The sequence below is a fragment of the Haplochromis burtoni genome, unplaced genomic scaffold (assembly GCF_018398535.1).
Source record: "Haplochromis burtoni strain Fernald_Lab_line unplaced genomic scaffold, NCSU_Asbu1 Contig_72, whole genome shotgun sequence".
NCBI lineage: Eukaryota > Metazoa > Chordata > Actinopteri > Cichliformes > Cichlidae > Haplochromis > Haplochromis burtoni.
The window spans coordinates 1497396-1520406 of record NW_024582433.1 but is presented as its reverse complement, the minus strand read 5'-3'; the positions used below and the strand labels follow the sequence as shown (position 1 = coordinate 1520406).

The 23011-nt window shown below is 41.2% G+C and overlaps 2 protein-coding genes across 20 annotated transcripts in view; one reads left to right on the top strand and one right to left on the bottom strand.

The window, feature by feature from the left end:
• Positions 1–20103, bottom strand: part of dnm1a (dynamin 1a) — a 51518-nt gene extending 31415 nt beyond the window's left edge. For 12 of the 19 annotated variants that reach the window (XM_005930111.3, XM_005930107.3, XM_005930109.3 and 9 more), the window contains exons 1-10: positions 19670–20101; positions 8175–8248; positions 6698–6847; positions 6370–6573; positions 6120–6218; positions 4948–5108; positions 4699–4841; positions 4487–4622; positions 2280–2347; positions 790–928 (exon numbers count right to left, since the gene is read on the bottom strand). In XM_005930111.3, coding sequence (XP_005930173.1) covers positions 790–928; positions 2280–2347; positions 4487–4622; positions 4699–4841; positions 4948–5108; positions 6120–6218; positions 6370–6573; positions 6698–6847; positions 8175–8248; positions 19670–19830 — 1335 coding nt within the window. In that variant the 5' untranslated portion in view covers positions 19831–20101. Of the gene's footprint in view, positions 1–789; positions 929–2279; positions 2348–4486; positions 4623–4698; positions 4842–4947; positions 5109–6119; positions 6219–6369; positions 6574–6697; positions 6848–8174; positions 8249–19669 lie in introns of all 19 variants that reach the window. The other 7 variants (XM_014336086.2, XM_005930106.3, XM_042221700.1 and 4 more) reach the window with 3 other exon arrangements.
• A 769-nt stretch (positions 20104–20872) lies between these two features.
• Positions 20873–23011, top strand: part of ciz1a (cdkn1a interacting zinc finger protein 1a) — a 7310-nt gene continuing 5171 nt past the window's right edge. Inside the window, exons 1-2 of the mRNA XM_005930100.2 lie at positions 20873–21083; positions 21509–21741. Coding sequence (XP_005930162.1) covers positions 21590–21741 — 152 coding nt within the window. The 5' untranslated portion in view covers positions 20873–21083; positions 21509–21589. The remainder of the gene's footprint in view (positions 21084–21508; positions 21742–23011) is intronic.

Genomic DNA, 23011 nt, shown 5'->3' with positions numbered 1-23011 from the left:
AAAACTCCAAGCAACACACCACGAGACCGCAGCTGTGCACCCCAACCTCCAGCCAAAACAGCCTGATCTCCCCTGGTGTCGAACCCCTCTCCACCCAGCTCTCCTCTGACTTCCAGAGGGAGTCCGATCATGATATTTATCATCCCAGCGTTGTCGCGCTCTTGAACTTGTTTGGTTACAGCCGATCCGCGTGGATAAAGATTGCTGCTCTTTTCTTTGGCCCTGCTTTCTCTCATCTTTCGCTCAGAGTGCAGCCCCTGAGGCGTGAAGTTAAGCAGTAATTGTCATGGCTCCCGTCAGCTGCAGGTGCACGGCTGCAATCTCACACACGAGAAAGTTCGGATACTGAGGTCATCCAATACGCCTGCCAGGTATTCGAAATGAAAGACAGGATTTTATGTGTATGTGTTTGTCTAGCTTGCACTAGAAAAGGTGGAAAGGGTGTTGCCCTCGTGATGTTACCCATCAGTTTACTCCGAGCATCACTGAATGCTCTGATAGCTTTCTAAGGCAGACGTATTCTGATGATCGCTCAGCGTCCCCACTCTGTTTCTTCAGCACAACCATCTACCACAGCCAGCCTGTCCAGCCAAACCCTCCACGGTACTACAGTAAGGTAGGGCAGGCAGGCGTACAGCAGCCCACCCTGCCGCTCCAGGCGTCCCCTCGCTGTCCAAGAGCAGCGAGGGCTGGAGGGAGTCAGGTGGTTAGAGTGAAAGGGAGCGAACAGCAGAGGGACTGAAGAGGTGGAAAGCAAGGAAAAAAGTGCTAGCTTTTATTTTTTTTTACCTTCTTGGTACACTGCCTAACTGTATTGACTAGCTCAGAAATGACCATGTCCACACATTTGGTGCAAGGCTCTTTAATCTTCCCAATCTGCCTTTTCACAATGGTCTCAAAGGCCATGTCCGGGGTGAAGAGGCCAGTTCTGCCCGACACAGAGAGAAGCAGCCACAGGGCCGAAAGACGAGAGGAGGAGGAGGAGTTGGTGGAAAGAAAGAAAAGAGAAGGAATAAAGAGGGTTGGGTAGAGAGGAGAGTGTTAATTATAAAGATTTACCCTCCACTTCTGGCAAAAATTCAGCAAAAGACAAGAAAAGGCAAGGAACCGGGATGTGATCCTACACAGCAAATATTCAGTTATTGTTTTATTGTTTTAGACCAAAGAGGCCGTCGTGTCACTCACATTAGTCATATACCTTTTATAATCAAGCATCACAGCAAGTATTTTACATACAGGGCTTAACAAATGTAATAAAGCACCTGTCATAAAAGCAAAGACTTTTTAAAAAATAGTTTCAAACTAAAAACAATTTAACTAAAAGAACTGTAACTTGTCATCTTGATAAAAATAATAATTTTCTTTACTATTTTTTAGCTTTTTATAATAAAACAATCAATTTGAAAATTCAAGGATAACAACAATAATTTTACTATATAATTTCAATTAAAGAGCTTGTTTATATTGGTGGATTATACAGTAACCAGTACTGTTATTTAGGGCTGCTGTGGAATTAACCTTAAAGTTAGTGGTGGTTTAATAAAACTGTTAAGCAGTGTATGTGCAGTAATCCACATTTAAACAAATTGATTTTTTGTATTATCCTGTTTAGTCTACATGTTATCTTACTCTTTTTTTTATAAGTCTGTTTGTTGCACATAATTGTTGTGTTTTGCTCAGCTCTTGTTATTTTTAAAACATACTCAAACCAGAAGCATGATTTTCTTACACCAAAATGTGAAGAGCAACTCTTTTTTATCTTGCTTTTACATCCTGGTAAACATCTATCTGGTATTTTAAAGACACATACATGAACGAAGTAGAAACCAGAAGGGATAGAAATCCGAAATATTTTGGCACTAATGGAAATATATTAAATATGATTTCTTTGCACAGCTCATTTATGTTTATATTAATATTATAATTATATATATATATTATTATATATATATATATATATATTATATATATATATATATATATATATATAATATATATATATATATATATATATAAGCCCTTTTATCAGCATGAATGTGCAACCACATAAAAAACGAGGGTACCCAGCAGTCAGCAGCTGCGTCTGTTCCCAAACGACCCTGTGCTGTAGTATATTGTATAACCTTAGTGTGCAGCAGAGCCCTCAATTTGTGTTACTGCTGTCTTGGATTAGCAAGGAGGGTAGTTGCAGGTTAGATGTGACTGAGACAAAGAGATGGGAGGTGAAGCAGAGAAAGAAGAGAGGGAAGGGTGGAGGGTGAGCTGGAAGGCGGACGTGCCTGATGCCATGAATGTTCTTGATAGCGTAGCTGATTTCCTTGCGGAGTTCTTTCTCGTCAAACTCCATCTGAAAGGCAGACAGAGAAAGGAAGATGTTGTCAAACATGCACATGCAGACTTTGTATTCTCCCTAACTCAGCGCTCGCTTTCATGTCACTTTGTTGACTATTCCTGCAACATCTGTTTTTAATATATTTGTCCAAGTATCTCCATGATATTTACTGCGATGCCACATTCTCCCCTGCTTTTACTCAAAATTTAATATTTTCTCTGAAGCGTGCACCATAAGCAAATAAAACATAATGATGAATTGACTTCTAGCTACTCGCTGCGGCTTCTAATGTATCTGGCAGGCTTTGAGGGTTTTCTGTGTTTTGAGTAAGTTTTCTGGTTAGGAAGCAACCTGCTCTTTTTTTTTTTTTTACCTCAGGGGAAACCAACACTGCATTTTTATTTTATTTTTTTTGCAACTTGGTCACAGACAGTAAGTTTTATATCCTCAAAGGGAGGGTGAGAGAGGACAGGGAAGAAAAGCGGGGAAGAGAAAGGACGGGCATATTGTGAGAGAAAATGAACCAGACCAGAGGGAGCAAGCAAAGACCTCGAGGATTAATACAAGGTGGAAGGCGGACAGAGAAGGCAAGGGGAGGCAAAAAAAGTGGATGGAAATGGTGATGGGGTGAGAGAAACAGTGTGAGAGGTAAGGTGGGAGACGTCCGGGCGAAGAAGCTCAGGCACTTCCTTTTGGCGAGGAAAGCGGGACAATGAAGGGGAGAAATGTCATGATTTAAAGAGACTGAGAGAAACTTGACTTTAGGACCTTTTTTCTGTCGACAGTGTCTAAAATACAGAGTTATTACAAAGACAGTTCATCCAAAAACGAACTAGACTGTTTTGGAGTGAGCTGTCCATGTTTGGAGATCCAACTAAGAGCCACTTGCTTTTTGTTACATGGAGGGTTTTTTTTAGCAATGCATCTTTTGATAAATCATGACCCAGTGAGGAGACCTACTTTTCTTTCCCCCTAACAAACTTAATTTGCCGAACAAATGAAATATGCAGCTGACTAACATTACTGCTAATCCAAAGTTATTTATTTGATTTACAGACTTGAGCCACTCTTCATTTGTTTAGATTTAGCTTACAAGGAGATAGACTTTCTTGTATTTTTTTTAAGTAGTCTTGAGTTTTCCAGGCTTTCTGAAGGTCTTCCACAGTTTTTCTTTGGTTGCTTTTTCAGTCCAGTCCTGACCCAGTCCCAGGGCCATTTTCAGAAGAATGTTTTTTGTTTGTTGAGCTGCTTAACACTGACCTATGAATCATTCAAGCACACATAATTAGTTCCCATGTCTAAAAACTTGTCATATCTCAGCATTGTGTGCAGTGTGGCTTAAAAAAATATGAGGGAACTGGACAAGTGGAGTCTATCAGCTGATGAACAGAATCTAAAAGTCACATCCTTAAGAAATAGGGGGGAAAAAATCAAGTGAAGACATGACACAGGATGGCGAGGACCTACAGCCATCTCTAAAACACAGAAGAGACTCTGAACCTGCTGTAGTTGCATTTATGCCATCAATTTGATTCTGGTCAAAACTGATCGAATTATAAATGCAGGAAAGTAAAGTCAGATTTTGATTGAGTGGCTAATTTTTCAGCATGACAATGATCCAAAACACACTGCCAATACAGTAAAAGCATACCTGGATAGAAAAACACACAATGAAACACTGTCAGCCATGGATTGGGCTCCCAGAGCCTGGACCATAACATTATTGAAGCAGTGTAGGATCAACATCCACAGAGCTTTTAATGTCCTTCAAGAAGCCTGAGTATGAATCCTGAATACTATAAGAAATTATAAGAACTCTTACCTTCATTTCCGATTGTTTTTAGATCATAAAGGTGATCATACCAAATATTGAATTTCTAATATGATCATTAGAATTGGAGAAATTCCCTTGTTTTGCCTTATATACTGTATTTCTATGTATGTTTGCCCATGTTTTAAAACAAAGCCCTGAACCTATTTCCCTTTTTCCTAGCATCACACACACACAAAAAGAGGTGTGGCTCAAGACTTTTGAACAGCACTGGATTTACACTGTACAATAACAAGTACAATATAATCGAAAGGTTTCTAAGACACCAAACTGCCATATAAACCCTTCGCATAACTTCCTGACATCTCAAAACCGACACACACCTTGACCAGTTCAAAGGGGAAGCGTTCATGGAAGATGCGATTGATCCTGGCACCACCCGACAGCTCGGCCGTGTCGATCTGGTCCCCAGAGCCCTCTATGCATTTTTCAAAATCCACCGAGAACTGCTGCACCATCCTACAGGAAAAGGTGCAGATATTAACATTTCTGTGTGTGTGTGTGTGTGTGTGTGTGCGTGTGCGCTTTGTCTCACTGCAGGAGAGCCTTGGTTTTGCGAGACGGATCATCAGGTCTGAAGTTCTTGTACTCCTCCACCTCCTTTTCGATGGACAGAAGCTGACTCTGCAGCTTGGCCCGCAGATTCGGCAGGGTGTCCCGGATGTGGTTGGTCAGTTGCTGTGCAGGTCAAAGGTCAGAATATCAGAATAAGGTCACTAGAAAACTGAAATAGTGTTTTGGGAAAACATAGGAATGGGCTCACTACATTCACATGTTTACACACCTGATTGAGGACTTTCTGGAGGTAGGGAGTTCCCATGCGGTCAGCCAGGTGTCTGTATGCCGGGTGGGAGAGAAAGAACTTCCTCTCGGCAGCCATTGCAGCATTAATGTCCTTCTTTCCATCTATGTCCTTCTGGCTTCTATTCACCACACCAATGTAACCTGGACAAGCAGACAGAGAGCTCCACACTCACAGTAAACCCTAAAACACTGACAGATTTAGAGAAAACCATCCAACTCCTTTGATCGTTTCCTGACAGACTTGAAACGGGTATTGTAATTTGTCTGGAAGATAATACAGACTTGTGTTAGAGCAACACTGAACTTTTCTGGGTTTTTATTTTCTACCCATGACCTCAGGTCTGAACAGCCCCTCCAAGGACCCAACTGTTTCACATGTGTTTAATAATGTTAAACCACATTTTAAGAGACCTCAAACCTCAACTTAAAAGAATATAGACAGGAGAAGAGAAAAGGGGGAAGAGGGATTTGCATAAAACCAGAAAGAGAGAAAGAATTCCTGGATGCGTTTCTTCTTTTAAGGCGTAGAGAGACAAAAAAAAAAAAAAGAAGTGCGGCGAAATAACCAGGAGAGGTTAGGTCAAAAGGATCCTGTTTCACCTCCAGTTAAGCTTCCTCATGCATCACTCAGTTAAAAGCTGTTTCATGCTCTATAACTAAGGCAACTGTGAGCCAGCAGCCTTGTAAATGTGCATATCCACAGCGTTAGAGAGACGGGGAGAAAAAGAAGGGAGAGGGGGGAAAAGTATAGAAAAAACAAAGGAAATGGAAAATATTCCAAAGCACATGCCTGGGTTTTAACCAAGTGCAAATGGAAAAGAAAAGCACCACATCAGCACATTGCAATAAAGGGCAGCTCACAAATTACATGCGAGTTATTTTCCAAGACAGTGTTTTTGCTTTTGTCTCTTTGCCCCTTCCCCTGCTTTTCCTTCCAGCTCTTCCTCTCTTTCACCCCTTTGTCTGTCTTTTGATTTCTTACACGCTCTCCCACATCCCTTGGCCCTGTTTCTGTTCTTCGTTGCAGATGTTGGAAGCACTGAAAAGCTCTGAGTTACCACAAGGGGGAAACAGTGCGTCGTTGCGACCAACCTGAAGGAGACAGAAAAGGTGCTACTTTTTGTGTGAGCGTGCTGTCGAGGTATTACGCACCTCTCCTGAGTGGAAGCAGCTTATTCTCCAGGATGTCTTTAGCATCGGTCCCCTCATCCATCAGGTCCAGCTTGGTGATCACACCGATGGTCCTTAAACCTGACCCAGTCACGCAAATTTACCAACAGTATTTCATTATGTGCATCTGTATAAAAATAACTAGGATGATACAAAGAGCAATTATAAATGAAACATCATTTCAAAGACTTATAAAACTCCTATTAGCTTCTTTACATGTGTGTAAACTCACCCTGAGGGTCGACCTCTTTGGCAATCTTTAAAGCGTCGGAGTTGGCCAGGTCAGAGTTGGCCGGGGAGACGGCCAGCATCAGACAGTTCTCCTTGGTGACAAACTGCATTAACATGTCTCTTATCTGAAATTCAATGTCAGCAGGCTGGTCGCCCACCGGCACCTTGGTCATCCCCGGCAGGTCCACAAGTGTCAGGTTCAGCACTGTGAGGGTAAAAAAGAAAAGAAAGAAGAGAAAACACAAAGCCAATTCAAAACTAAACTTATTGATGCTCTACACACAGATTAAATCTTCAGTGTGTGCGGAATAAAACTGCGTCAGCCTCACCGTGCGGAGAGTAAACACGCAGGTTGATGGGCACAGGGGAGATTCCCTTGTTGGCTCCAGTCGCGCGATCCGTCTCCGCCTCGATCTCCTGCCGGACTTCATCAAAATCTGTAAACTTTTTACCCTTACAGTGCAGGAACTCGGCGAATTCTGGAAGAAACGGCAAAAAAGTGAGACACAAATGAAAGTAATGTGACAGAATATCAGAAGATCCAGTGAGGTGGACAGCAAAGACGGTAAACAGAGAGTTGAATCAAACCCTTTTAACATGATTTTTGTTCATGGGAAATTAAAGGTTTTGAATGTCGATCATAGTGAACGACGCTCAGCTGCAAAGCGATGTGTCCTTGGATGAGACTTAAGACAGATAAAAACTGTTAGATAACTCAGTTAGAGCTTGATTCATGAAGTAACAGTTGCTGTGACCACGTATTGATTTTAGATTAACGCAAAGTAATTTATGATTCGCACCATGATTACGCTGTGAGAAAACACTCTCTGCTAGATCCTGAATCAATGTAACAACGTGTAACTATGGTAACGGGAGGATGATGTCATCGCAAGTCTATAGAGATGAATGGCAAATGTGCACGGATGGTTTTCCTCTGAGGATAGGGGGACTTATTAGACTCCAGGAGGAGCCAGGGTTGGGTGGGTGATGGGAGAGTGGGTTAAAAGCTGTCTACTTTCCCAAGTGTTGTGTCTTTCCAGGAAGGCTCAGCAACAAATAATAAAATGACAGGGGATGTTATAACAGCTACATTTCAAACAAATAAAAATAAATAAATAAATAAAGGCCAAGAACGTGATGAGAGGAGACGGAAGGTTTGGCCAAGAATGAAGCTCCTGTGTCTGAAGAGAATGAAGAGGGATGTGGATGTGGCAGCCTTTGGAATAGAAGTAAAATATTAAAGGCAGCTGGACTCTCTGTTGACACAAAGATGTAAATCTGTGAAGTGAACTAAGATGCAGTTCATTCAACTACATGCTGACTTTAGGAAATCGAGACGCACTTAAAAGGACAGAAGTAAGTGAAAACCTTCCTTTTAGTCTTAAATGAAATAGACTGTGCCAGATGACAGACTTTGACACATTTGTAAAATACTTGTCTTTTCTTGTTTTTATGACAGGTCATGTAATAAATTCATTAAACACTGTATTATGTTTATACCTTTTACTTATTTCAAAGCATTAGACACAAGAAAACTACTGCAATCACCGTTACAGTAGCTCTCCGGCTTTTTCAGCGTCACTGGTTAATAAGAATAAATAGACTCAAATCAGCCATCTTTACCACATGTATTCAGAGTGAGGCACAGTTCCCAATAAAATGTCAAGACAGATTTCAAGATGTCAAGATTTCTGTACAAATAGAACAGCTGTCTGATCAGCTGTAGATATCAAATATGATTAGCCAGTCAGTGAAGCAGTCAAGATAAACCATTATGCAATTTCAAAGGAATTTGGTGAGCTTTACCGGTGGGCGAGTTCATCAGCTGCAGGACCAGAGGACGGCGGGTCACAATGCCAGAGCCACGGGGAAGAAAATCCCTGCAACACAACAGATGGATGGCAGAGATGATGGTCAGTGAAAGCAACCACAATGCTGCAGGGCTACAATAACAAAGTACAGTTACTGTGCCATCCTCATAATTTACTCCAAATATAAAAAGCAAAGAAATCCATTCAGAAAAATGAAAGGTTGTGTCATCAACGATGTGACAGCAGCAGGAGAAAAGAACAGAGAAGAGTCAGTGAATGAAAATAACGAGGCCACCAGGCCACTTAGCTGTTTTCTACAGGGATCAGTTTTGGGAGTGCATTCAATACAGCAGGAAATAAGTAATAAAATAGCAACAAAATACAGGTCAGTTGATCCATCACTGATACATGTTGACTTATGTCTCAAATTAAAAACTCTTTCATTACCAGTTAGACCCTGTTCTAACTTTTAAATTAGTCGTATGAAATAAACGAAAATAGATTCAAACTGACATCTTCATGTTCCTCGTTTTGCCCTACAGCAGGTCACTAAACCTGAGAGACAGCAAATCGTCATGTTGAATAAAATGAAGTAATTTAAATTCAATTCAATTCATTCAGTTTACAGCTTGTAAGAACAGTCTTCGGAATGTGATGGCAATGAGCAGCGAGCAGGTATTAAGTGAAAATCGAGTCAAATCAAGTTTCTTTGCTTTTAATAAAACAGCTGCATAATGTGAGAAAGAATATGCTAACTGGAGTGTGCACGCGCTCATTAGCTGTGATTAGTGGCCCTTGTATAGTCCAAAGATGACTGCCTCGAGTGTGATGACCAAACCCTAAATAAGGAGCGAAGACGGCTGGTTCGTTTATGTTTATGCCATACTACAGCCACAGACAGAAAAATAGCTCATTGGCTAATGCCTTTTGATTGACAAGTTGTGAACAAGCAGACGTCCTGGGTTTTTTTTTACCACATGTGATCGTCCATTCTGAAACAAGGTATGATCAAGATTTACAAAACAGATTTAATGTTTTATTCAGTATGACCCCAAATGAGTGAGTGACTCCATAAAGTCTGCAGCAAGTTGTTTACAGAGGTTAAGACAGAGTCATTTTCCCATAGATCTCTATAGGATGGGAAGACTTTTTATTGCAACCACAGCTATTGCCATCTGGTGGCTTACAGACAGATTGCAGGTTTCCAAGAGTTGGATTACTATTCTGACCAATATTTAACAGTTGCCACTCACCACTTTATGATTCGTTGAATAGGCAGTGCCTTCATGGAACCGTTTAGAGTTTAGTTTTGTGTGTTTTGACGCTTTTAATTTTTTAAAGAATCAGTATATTTTAACCAAAAGGCAAGGCAAGATTATTTGTATAGCACAATTCAACAACAAGGTGATTCAAAGTGCTTTACAGAGACATTAGAAACAAAAACAAATAAAAAGCAAAAACCACCAAAACATGACTAATGAACATCACAGCTAAATCATGTGAAGGGTGACAAATTAAGAATGAAACAGGTGTTTGATATGCTTATTTCTGCTGCTTATTTCTGATTATTGAATTGAGGTATTAACTGTATGTGTCCATGCAAATGAATGTGTTCTGCATACAGCTACTGACACTGATTGTGTGTGTCTGAGCTGTAAAGCAGCTCATCCAGATGCCTGCCTGTCGGACAGCTATGCTTTCCATTGCACAATATCTCTTTTTTCCCGGAGCTATTCAGATGCAGCATCAGCGTCAGCTCACCTCTTACACCCTGTGCCCCTCAGCTGATGTGACACCAATTTCTCAGCGACGCAAGGTTTTCCAGTTTTCTCTCCAACAGTTTCAAGTGAACCTTACTTGCAGTCACCTCAGCTTAATGACAGAAATGCAATCAAGCTACAAAACGTTTTCAATTTGCACAATGCAAAGACAAACTGTTCAGTATCTGATGAGAGAGCTCAACACTGGGAAACTGAATGTAACATTCATAAGAAATAGATGAGGTCTCTGTTTGAACCTGAGGCAAAGCCTGAGGCAGCTCGGAGTCATGAGATGAGAGTTAATCAGGTCTGAGCTGTGTTCTCTGACGAATTCACCGATCTGATGTGAAAGTTGGTGAGCACAGTGGGAAGTCTGTCAAAAAGCACATAAGGATGTTACACTGAGATATCATTAGTCTGATCTGTCTGTGCTTAAACTGCTGTAAGTATCTGCCTACCAGCACCTTTAAGCTCAATAATGAACATTTCCCTGTTAATTGTTCTTCTTGTTCTCTTCTTATGACTTGGAACTGGCCAAGAAGCAGTCTGCTACACAACAGCATAATACTATAAGAGAACAAGCAAGAAATTGGTAGTAAGATACTCTCAAATTGATCCAAAAACTAAAAAAAACCCAGATAATACAGGATTTCTAACTTGAAGAAAGTGTCCCTTTCTGAAAGACTGAACCGTGTGATATAATCTCATAAATCCTAAAACTGCAGGTTGCTGAGTTGTGCAGATATTAATCCAGCACATCTCTTACACCACGATCAGCAAGCTTTGACTATCAACGACTATCAACAAAGACGTGTGAAATCTGTTTGCTTATTAGCAACAGCTGCTACTCTGAACCCAGCAGCAGCAGAGCGCTTTATTCTGAGCGCTGTTTCAGAGCCAGCGCTGTTCTGTTGGTGCCTGTAGAACAAAGCAAACCAGATCTCTCATCATCCACTGTTTGTGTGTCTGTCCTTTCTTCTACCTGCCCAGCAGACAGATGGTCTTGACTGCGGGTCTTCCTCTCGCTCCACTCCCAAACACCCATATTTCCTCTGCATTGCCAAGGAAACGGTCATATCCCTGAAAACACCATCAACATCCTCATTTCTTAATTGCTCATCACCTAATGTCTTCTTCAGACAGGATGCCAGCCCCACCTACCCCCAACCCTCCTCAGATCCATCCCCCACAGTGAGGTGAGGGACTGGAAACAGTCATGGTTGTGTGACTGCCAGATGTTCTGAAATAATCACCACAGCACACTTTTTAAAAAAAGAAAAATGAACAAACAAAGCTGACACAAGATGATTTGTTTTAACGACACAAAGAGACATACAGAGAAACACGCTGTCTGTATTTAGGTACATTAAATATCTTCTGCAAGCACTCATGCACAGTGTAAGTGCACTGAGCACTTTGAGTCCTAACCATTGTATCTGGGAAATACATTATTGGTAATATTCTTCATTTGCATAGATTGATGAATGGACCTGTCGAACAATCCGTGTGAGCAGTAGGCAGCAGGAAGACATACACCCTTACAATCATGTAAAGAAAGAAAGTACACCCTCATTCGACTCTAAGGTTTCTTGTATCAGGACATAATAAGAAAATCACCCGGTCCTTAGCAGGTTCTAAGATTACTTCAATAGAACCTGAACTGAACAACAACATATGCAATAAAAACACTGTGTCATTATCTAGTTAACAGAATCCAAGCCAAAACAAAGAAGCATTCCTGTGAAAAACTACATAGACACAATGATTCAAAAGCTTGCAGAACCATCTTTTCTTTATCACTTTATCAGTCTCTCACATTGTTGTGCAGGAAGTTTGGCCATTGCAAATACTTGATTCTTTTCTCCTTTTTTAGCCATTCTGTTGGAGATTTTCTTGCTTGCTTGGGATCATCGTCCAGTTTCATCACCCAAGTTCAGCGTAGCTTTAGCTCTCAGACAGACGGCCTCACATCTGACCCTAAAATACTTTTGTAAAGCCAGGAGTTCATGGTCAATCCAGTGACTGCAAGGTGACAGTCCTGTGATCATCATCATCATGTCTCCACTGTGTTTGACAGCTTGTATGAAGTGGTTGTGCTGATGTGCTGTGTTTGCTTTTTGCCAAACACAGTACTGTGCATTACAACTCCAAAGCTCTGCATTATGACCAAACATCTCCCCTCACAGGAGTCTTCTGGATTTTTCAGATGCAACGTTGCAAATCTAAGCTGTGCAGCCATGTTCTTCTTAAAGATAAGAGGATTTTTCCTTCCTTCCAAACAAAACTTGTTCACTTTTTTCTAATTGTACTTTTATGTACTTTAAGATTTAACTTGCTAACTGAGGCCTGAAGATCCTGAGAAGTCGCTGTTAGGGTGTTTACAGTTTCACGCTGACCTTGGAGGACATCCACTCCTGGAAGGACTGACAGCTGTCTTGAATGTTTTCCATTTGAATAATCCTTCTTGCTGTAGAATGATGGACATAAATTTGTTTGGAAATAGCCTTTTAACCATTCCGAGAATGATGGGCAGCAACGGCTGCTAATCATGTACATTTAATTATCAGCACCTAGCTGCTGTTTACCTTTTTAAATGAGCGAATAAACAAAGAATTAAATAATATGTCAGTATTTTTATTCATCAGATGGTTTTTATTATGACCCGATATGTCAAACATTGGACTTGAAAGAAGCCGTGCTTTCTTATTAAATGACTGTATATGAAACTAATGTGTCGTGTTGGATGCATATGGCCATATGGCACTCACCCTTAATTGTTTCGTCAAGTGACTTTATGAAAAACACAAAATTAGCCCCCAGTATGTAGTGCTCTGCAGCAGTTCTAAATCTGCATTTCCCTCAGTCTCTATGTAGATATACTGTGTATATATTGCAGGATACCATAAAACCATCAAAACTAATCAGTTGTGAGCACAGTGAAAAGAGGAGGAAGGTGCTTGAGCATGTGTGAAGCATGTGTGTCCCCTGCAGCTGCAGCAACGCAAAGCAGATTAAACAAACTAATGTATTTTTAGGTTCCAAAACACTCAAAGAAAAGAACCTGATAGATTTGACTTTTGGAGGCACTCGGGCTAAGCCTCCATCACTTGATGTTGTGCACAAACACACAAAAACACGCCTACGCAGCTATTAAGCGCCAGCTGCTGTGGAGTAGTGACTCACTGCTTTTTGTAATAAAGTCTACCCTCTCAGTGGTGTACAAATAAATGCCAGGACGAGTGCACACATGCACACAGACTGTCTTATTCCCTCGTGTAGACCTGACTGTTTTAATCAGTACAAAGAGCTCCACTTTAAAGAAATCTTACATAATAATTAAACAGTACGTCAACAACTACAGCCCCCAGGATGGAGTATTTGGTATTCACCCAGGATGGGTATGCCTTGTATATGTTTTAGATACTCTCTATAAGACACTGTAATATTCCCCACAACTCCAGCTCAGTATGCAGCTCTGTTGCTCTCAGCAAGTGCGTCACCTCACTTCCGATTCCCAGACACAGTCAGACACTGAGCCTCATCTAATCCCGTTCTAATGCGTGCAGCATTACGAGTCCTGACAGCGGTGCACCAGCACAAACAGGCAATTTTCCCTCCCGGCAGCGTTTGTGTTTTGGCAGAAGGACACTGTTTTTACTGGTGAATAATGGACGCACACGTGCACACATATTCCCATAAACCACACTGGAAGGTGGAGCCAATGAAAGGGCGTTTGTTGGATATGTGGGCATCGAGATTAGACCGGAGCCAATGGGAGAATGTGTTGGAGGCGAGCTCCGGCCCAAACAGAGATTAGTGGTAATCCTCTGTAGCAGTATCAGAACGAATGATGTCCTCTCTTCTCTCTGTCTCTCTCCAACTGCTTCCCCGCTCCTACTATGCCCACACTTTCTTCTGTTTCTACACTTTAACTCGCTCTTTAAGGCATATTTAATTACTGCATTTAAGTCCCATAAATGCCTCATGATTTCCTTAGAAATTTCCTTGAAACAACATTTTTTTATTTGGTACTAAATGGAGCCGAGGTATTGTTTCAGTTTGAATTTACTAAACATTATCTGTTTCCAGCTTCTCATCTGTGAGGATTTCCCACTTTTATTTGCTTTATCTGGAAGATTTATCAAACAAAATAAGACATTTTGACCAAACAATTAATCGGTTAATAAAAAACATGTCATGTAAAGTTGTAACTAATGAAAAAAATTATTCCGAAAGTCTTGTGTTGCTTCTTTATTTACCAATGTCTGAATAGAGTTTATTTTCCTTAGTTAGTACTGTGCTGGACCCCAATTTTACTTCAGAACTGCCGTCATTCTTCATGGCAGAGATTCAGCGACTCTCTGGAAACATTCCTCAGAGATTTAGGTCCATATTGACATGATAGCATCACACGGTTGCTGCAGATTTGTCAGCTGCACATCCATGATGTAAATCATGTCATGCACTCCATTCATAAAGGACATGGTCAGCAATAATACTACCTGCAGGGTTAATATGATGCTCAATGGCTACTAAGAGCCCCAGGGTGTTCCTAGAAAATATCCCCTACACCATCACACCATCACCAGCATGAACCATTGATGAAGGGCAGGGTGGATCTATGCTACAACACCAAATTCTGACCCTACCATGTGAATGTTACAGCAGAAATCTGATTAGATCAGACAAAGTTTTCCCCAGTCTTCTGATGTCCAAATTTGGTAAGCCTATATCGTATATCGTAGCCTCAATTTCATGTTTTTAGCTGACACCAAATCACCTTTCTTCCCCACTTTGATGCTCAGTTTAAACTTCAGCGGGTCATCTTAACCCTGTCTACACACCTAAATGCAATGTGATTGTCTGATTAGACCTTTGTGTTAAGAAGCTGTTGAACAGGTTTATCTAATACAGTGTCCAGTGAGTGCAAATAGATGGAAAATTAGCAGATATCAATTTAAACCAAGAAGAACGATCTTGCTTGTTATATTTGTTCGACCGTCAAATCCCTCAAGTCTCTGCTTTCTTTACTAGTCCATTTCACTCAGAATCATGCAAGACGGGGAAAGTAAAGTAAAATGTTACCACTTGATTAATTAGCGCTATTACGAACTCTACAAGTCTGACTTTGCTGATCACATCCAATGGAATCAAAGAAAAAGATTCACGTTTTAGGCATGAGACTTATTCACATTATTCTTCATAAGCAATTAATTAAGTTAGGCCTCTAGATCCCCCCCACCACCTCCCACTGGGGTTTGATTTGAACATAGTAAAGGCTTTAATCTAGTGACAGGATAATATCCTGCTGCTGCTCATCAGAACACTTTACACCCTTTCAGTGTTATGTAACATGTGGAAACAGGTATGTATCTTAAACCCTATGCTGGGGTTAACCCTCTCAGGCTCAAATTAACTCTTTTGTTGCTAATGCACAACCAAGTCCTGCAGTGGTACTTCTGAGTAAAACAAACTCATAAAACATGTATGTGGGGTAATCAGGTTGTTAGTTTTTAACTGTTGCAAATCGGCAACGCCTGCCTCGAGAGGGTTAAAACAGTGATGGCAGCAGGGAGAGAAAAAAAAACATATGTTGGAGTTTTATGTTACTGGGCTATTCCAGTGTTCACAGCCTGCACTGATAACAAAACACCTGACACACCTCAGCAAACAACAATCTTTGGGCTTCGGTGCATAAAAGGCAAACATTCCTATTATCACCATTTTCTCACCACTCATATGACTCGTTATTCCCTTAGGCAATCCTAAGAAAGACTGCGGGACATCTCCTAGCCTGTTTCGATACAAGCATGAATCCTCTGCTTAAAAAAAAAAGCTATTGTTTCTATAATCCACTGACTGGCCCCTTTTAATCTTCCATAATGACATGACTATAATACACGAAGAGCTGAAGAGCAACCCTCACTTCCAATGATAAAATCAGCATTTGGCTTTTTCCAGAGGAATCAGTCAAAGAGCTGTCCGTGGTGCTGAAACTGAGCAAACCTTGCAGCTAAGCCTTTGCAAACATCATTCACAGCGACTACCGAGCTCTCCTGATAAACTCAACATACTGATCTTGAACATCCTGGTTATTTTCTGTAATAGCTTTCTATGCCATCCTATGTGGATTTGTCCCATCAGCAGAGTCATCCGACTAACAATGAATTCAGTAAGAAAATTTCACTTTACTGAAAGAAATCTGCAGCACACAGCTGCTGCTTTTTCATTTTAGTGACCGTTTTTTCTTTGACTTTCTAAATCACCTCATTCTGTTTTCCTCCAACGTTCAGTGTATGAACTGTTTTTCTTCCTTTAACATAAATGCTACGCTACACATGTAACAATACTGGATTTACCCCCACCCTCACGGTTACTGGGTACTAACAGGTCTCACTCAGCTGGCACTGCAAGTGTTTGGCAACGAAGACGAGTAGAGCTCTCTTGCTTTGTCTGAGATAATTAGACCTGTGGGAGCCTTAATTACTGACTGGGAAATGGCCACAAATGAGAAAGAGCGGATGAGCTCAAATTCATATGCATAATCATGTCTTGTTTACTGCCAGACAGGCAAGCCAACGATTCGGCCGGGTCAACATGGAGAGAAATAAATCTGCAGAAGGCCAGATAGCTCATTTATTGTCAATTAAAAGACAAACATTAAACAATTTTTTACTGCAGATCAAATACCCTCAGATGTCTGGCCTGGATGAAACTACAGTGGCATCTATCAGTTTCATCTGTTTCATCACTGTTTGTTGCCATAAAGAAATATCGAAATAAGTTTCCCATTTATTGGTTTAAAGAGGAAAAGTAAAAAGAAGCAGTTGCATCTACTTTAGTCGTGACAAGAAAATGGTTGGTGATGAAAGAAGCGATTAAAGAGAAATACTTCAAAGTACAAACGCATTGTGATGACTGTGCATCTTGATTTGTGCTGGCACGGTGCGTTAGTGTGTTTGTTATGATCATGTTTTTAGTTTAACCTCACTGCCAAGTAGAACTTCAATTTAGAGATTCATGAGTTGGGGAATCAGAGTTTAAACTGAGAGGAGACACACTGAACTGTAAGAAGCACCGTGAGCAATAACAGTAAAGGACAGACGATAAAGACTAACAGGTACGTTTGATTACTGCTCCTGTGCTCTTGCGAGGTTAGGACAGAATATCTCAAATGGTTTTAACTGTCTTTGTCACACCTACCAGACACGTAGCATCACCAAATCAAAATCTAATCCACCAGTGAGGAAAACTGTCTCTCAAACCCTTTTTGAAAGCATTTCTTTAACTGTGTAGTTGTTAGTTTTAACCTAAATCCTTTAACAGCTACATAGAAAAAGCTGTTTGTTTACGATCACAAGGGTCGAATGAACCTGTTCACTTATCTATCTCCCATTCCTGTTCTCTCTTTCCCCCTAAAATGACATCCAGTTCAACTGAGCAACAGACAAGCTGTAAACAGCCATTAAACTGATGCAGCAGTTTTCTGTATGCTGTTATTGGCTGTCTGAGATAACCATAAAAGACACATTGGAGGTGGGGTTCGGCAGATTGAACCAGGAATAAAATCAATAGCACCCTGTTTGTTTTTATTGACATAAGAATTATGAAATAGAAGCAGTTTAATGAAAGCTGGACTTTCTGCAAGGCACCAACACAATTCACTATTAGAGACGGGGAAATAGAAAAAAGATAAGCTGTGGCACGTGTAAATGCAGCGTATTGAAAAAATGTGTTTAGTCAGAAAACACGATGGGTCAGTGGGGGAGGTGAAGCAGAGGACGATCAGGAGGATGGGAGAGCCTGAGCTACGTCACTGCAGCTGGACGAGGAAAGCTGGCAGCCCAAAAGCGCAGCAGGCCACAAATTTTCACGAGACGCCAAAGACCGCAGTTCCTACAAATCACCTGCTTGGCATTGAAATCCACCACCTTTGTGTAATAAAGTTTAAAATCTCATCATTTTTCTAAACCATTGCTCCTTTGGGTAAAACAGCATAATAAGGTGCAAAGCTGTTTCTATGACAACAGATGCATGAGTGCAGCACAGCGTGGCCCAATTGTGAGGGTGAAGAGATCAATTTAATAGCTATTACTGGGAATAAAAAGGCTCAAAAGCGAGGAGTTACATTAGTAATAAGATGCCAGTAGCAGATATGAATGTTTAGCTCACTTTAACTTAATGTGCTTTTCATTCCAGACTTTTATTCTGAATTTTGAGCTAAGTTTGCAGGTAGATTTGCCAGAAATAAAATGTTCATTCAAACAGTGCACTTACTATAATCTACAGCAGCGGTTTCTTGTTGTATTGTGTTGTGTAGAATAGCAGTCGATGCTTTGCAGTATACTAGTGTCAGCACCGGTTGCTTTTGTACTGTTAGTTTAGTGTTACAACTATAATCTCCATATATAACTGCAAGTTCTCACCTTTATTCAGAAACATCTGAACGTTTTTGTAATGAATTCCTTTATTTTTACAGCAGGTACGGTGTAGAATACACTTACAGGTAAACAGCAGGTCAGCCTCACCTACTACCATTTAAGATGGGGATTATAGAGCCCATGTGGTGAACTAGGTAGACCTACAGAGCTATGCCTAACAGATGGATCCTTTCCCTCTGTGTCCAGTGGGATAGATGGTATTTGTCTTGGAATACCAAGGCCTTGTTGAATGTTGGGGTGAGCTGGCTCGGAGCCACAGTGTGCATACACTATGCCCTTGCTTAAGCAGCAAATACTGCTGAATCACACAGTGTATGTGTGTGTGGGGCACATCTTGGAACCCATTAAAAAAAATCTTCAGATCCAGCGAAATACAAGAAAGCAGGAGCAGACTGACAGATAGAAGCACCATCAGTGCTGTCTGCATGCAGTAAGCTTCATTTACAGCATTATAAGCACGGGCAGACAGATGGATGAGCTGAGCTGGAAGGGCTCAAAGCTCAGGTGGACTCTCATTCTGTGTGTGTGTGTGTGTGTGTGTGTGTGTGTGTGTGTGTGTGTGTGTGTGTGTGTGTGTGTGTGCGCAAGGTCACACAGCAGTCTTGCATACTCCAGATTCTGTTCCCTTCCTGTGTTTTGTATCATCAGTACAGCAGTTGTGGCAGAATGAAAAAGCCTTGCATGTTTGCGAGGCTAAAGCCTCTTCGCTGACACATACACACAGCGGGCATCATCCTGCACCCTTCCCTGCTCAGGATTAAATAGCCTTTGGGCAACAAAATGGGAGCCTTGCTACAGAAACAACACCTCCACCAAGCAAGCTGTGACAGTGCATGCTGCACAGGAAGTCAGCTTCCAAACTAACCCTGCCTTTGTCACAGATGTCAGTGGATTTACAATGAAAATTTTCCTTTAACCGAAGTCGTTCAACAACAAATCGGGAGCGTTTGAAAACTTACATCAAGCACGGGGATCATAACAAGATCATAATAAGTCATTGTAACTTGAATATGTGGTTCTTGAATGCATCACAAGGTAGTTAACAGATAAACTACTCTGGGGATTTATGAAGGCCTAACAAAATAATCTGCCTCACGGTGTGCTCGAGGCTTTGAAACGACAGAAAGTGCGTTGAATGCGCGTTTAATTTGAAGCTTTCGGGTCTAAGTGAAGGCTTTGTGTATTTAAACCTGGCCGGGGGGGATGGGGACTTAGATGTAAGAGCTCCTTCTTGCGCGGTGCACCGGAGGCGCGCCAGCATCCACTACAGCCTGGAAAAGCCTACTTACTTCCCGACGAAGTTCTCCAGCACCGAGCTCTTCCCGGCGCTCTGTCCTCCCACCACGGCGATCTGCGGCAGGTCCAGGTTTGCGTTTTGCCCAATGGCCGAGAAAGCATCCTGCATGCGGTTCACCAGAGGAATCAAATCCTCCATTCCCCGGTTCCCCATCTTTGCGAGAGGATGATGGGCTAGCTTCCTTGACAGAACAGGGACGGATCTATGGCTTTATCTTCCTCTGCGCCCCTCCTCACCCCCCTCAGAGCGTTCAGAGGGCGTTCTAGTCTGCGCGCACTCACCGGCTCACTTCTCGCTCTGCTTCCTCATTTACGTGCTCTTCGGTGTGTCAGATCATCTCAAGCCAGCACTCTCTCCAACACTCTCCTCTCCAAGCACCGCAGGGGGGGAGGAGGAGGATGAGCTCTTGTATTTTACCAGGAGATCCCTGCAGTACTCCACACCCACCCCTAGGTGGTGACACTGGTAGATTTCTCTCGCATAAATAATTTGCAATTTGAAAACAAAACTAAAAAACCAGAGTATTTTTCATATTAAAATTAATATTTTTTAACTCACCTGAGCGAATTTGAATGCCCTTTTATATTTATGTTGTGTTTAAATTTGTGATTGCTCTCATTTTCAATTATGAAAATGTACATTTTATTACCTTATTTTTTTGATACTTTATTAAATATAATGATAATAATAACAACAACAACTTTATTTGTGCAGCTCTTTTTAACATACAGTTACAAAATGCTTCAGTGGTTGGTTAAAATCACACATTAAGTATATGTTTACACAATTAAACACACAAACACATGACTGCATAAACACATATTAGAAGAACAAGAGCCAAAAACAAAGAGTGAAAGACTAGGCGAACACTGTCCTATAGAAATTAATTTTCAGCGGTGGTTATTTGCAACATAGCTAGATTGAAAAATATAACGAGCTCAACCTACAACCAACATGACAGTATACAGTAATGTAAACAGTGCCACAGGTGCTAAGTTGTATTCTGCTATTTAATGTTCACCTCTAAAAAGCTTTATTTCTATTAACTATGTCGCATTAGCTAATAGATAAAATAATAACTGTAGAGTATAAAACAACAACAACAACAACAACAACAACAACAACAACAACAAATAAATGTATTAAAAACGACATTTCGAAGCCTGGTCATTCTACGTCCATCATGCGTTTTCAGTTCTCCAGGCAGCCACTAGGGGGTGACACGGTCCACCGGTTTGATCAGAGGTTATGGCTTCAGTTTTTGTGCAAGTTGCACCGTTGCTGTAAAGAGCGAGTGTTTAACTCTTCGGTTTGGTTTTACGTTGGCAATTAACACCCGGCGAGGTTTACGTCTCTGGGGGCAGCTGTAGGGAGCTAAATACGACAAAGCAGTCCCTACAGGAGAGGTTTGTCTTTGAGTTAGTTGAATGCTTTGCTAAGCTAACTTGTTTGGTTCAGTGACTGAGCGGCTATGGCTAATGTAGCGTTAGCATCGTTCATTTTATGGAAGGTGTAGCTACACTTCAGTTATCAACATAGGCTCGATATTGTGGGCATATTTAGAGTACCATTCTGCTTTCTCTGACAGCGTAGCGGCTAACATGCGGCTATCTGTATGAAGCGGAATGGTGGAGGAAATGAAAGTAAACTTAGCAAACCAAAAAGTTCATTATTGTTAGCTCCTATGCTAACGCTAGCTAGTTGTCATAATGAAATATGAGAGCGACCTGTTGTCTGACAGGAGGTGCGCACTGTCATTAATTGTGCCTTAACAACAAATAGTTGGTCTGATAGCAGAGCAACTAATCACGGTTTTCTTCCTCCCAACAAGAGATCCTCTGTCCTAAGAGGTGCCACACATTGACGGCTCTGACAACTCGTTGCAACGTAACGGATTAAATCAGAGCCCGTGATGTTCAATCCGCACATCCATCAGCAGCAACAGCAACAGTTTCACCAGCAACTGAGGCAACTACAGCAACTTTTCCAGCAGCAGCAGCCTCCGCCTCCCCCGCCGCAGCCGCCTCCCGGACACCATGTGGCCCATCACCACCAGACACCCCGGTAAGCCTGTTAACTCAAGACCGGGGATAATGTAAGGCCCTCTGGATGACCTGTATGCTAACTGCCCGTCCCAACACCTGTTACGGCTACATTTATCATTTCAGATATGTAATTAGTGGTCTGACAGTATTTGATGTTTATTTTGACTGCTGCCTTCCATTGTTATTTAGATTACTCAAAGGTTATGTGTTATTATCCCTCTTTTACGCGTTATATAAAACGTTTGCTGCAGGATTTCTGACCTCAGACCAATAACACAAAATCACATCACATTTGTTATGGCATCTTCCACAGTCAACCAGCCTATAATCTCATTACAGGTAACAGGTAATCTAATTACTTGTTCACTGTAACGCAGTGCACAGATTTGAAAGCCATATAAAGGCGATAAAGCTGTCTTATATAAATAAGCCTTTAAAATATATATACCGGTATATATCTGCTTAAATTTAACTCTATGTCAGTAATGTGTATAAAGAATTCGCCTCTGTGTGTCAATCTTAGCATCCAGACACTTCCTGCTAAACCTTGCTGCAGATTGTTTGGTATTGTTTGTCTCCTGTTAAGTCAGCTGGTGCTCAGAGAAGGCATTGATAATTTTGGATCTTTTTTCATAAATATATGTTGTTGTTGTTGTTGTTGTTGTTTTGGGGTTTTTTTCCCTTTTAAATTGTGAGGTTTTAAATTGCATTTGGTCAATTCAGCAGCAGACGTTTCTCATCGGCAGTGGTTTTCACAAGTGTTTGTGAGCTTAAGCAGTGATTCCACTACATAATCGCGTCTGTTTTGAGTCCAGGCTCTGAAGATTGTGGCCGTTAATACTGGTTTTTAGCCTAGTCCGTTGCACATGGAAATTGTCTTTGATTCTCGGGTGCTGGAGAGAGCTGGAGCCTATCCTAGCTCTCATAGGGTGAGAGGAGGGGTACACCTTGGACAAGTTGCCACATGATTCAAAACCAGGACCTTCTTGCTGTGAGGCAACGGTGCTCCATCTTGCTAGGCTGATTCTCAGAATTTTTTAATGATATTGTTTACTGTAGATGAAAGACTGGTTAAGTTCTGGCATGTTATTTTTATATCCAGGCGTGTTGCTACTTAATGTAATTAATTATGAGATGTTCAAGCACTTGGCTTTTACACTACACATCAAACTAAGAGCACGTATTCTTCAAAAAACAACATAGTTTCTCATAGTTTCTTTCTGCAGTTATCCATAAGATGTTGGTTTTAAACAATAAGCAAATTATGTTCATATATATATATATATATA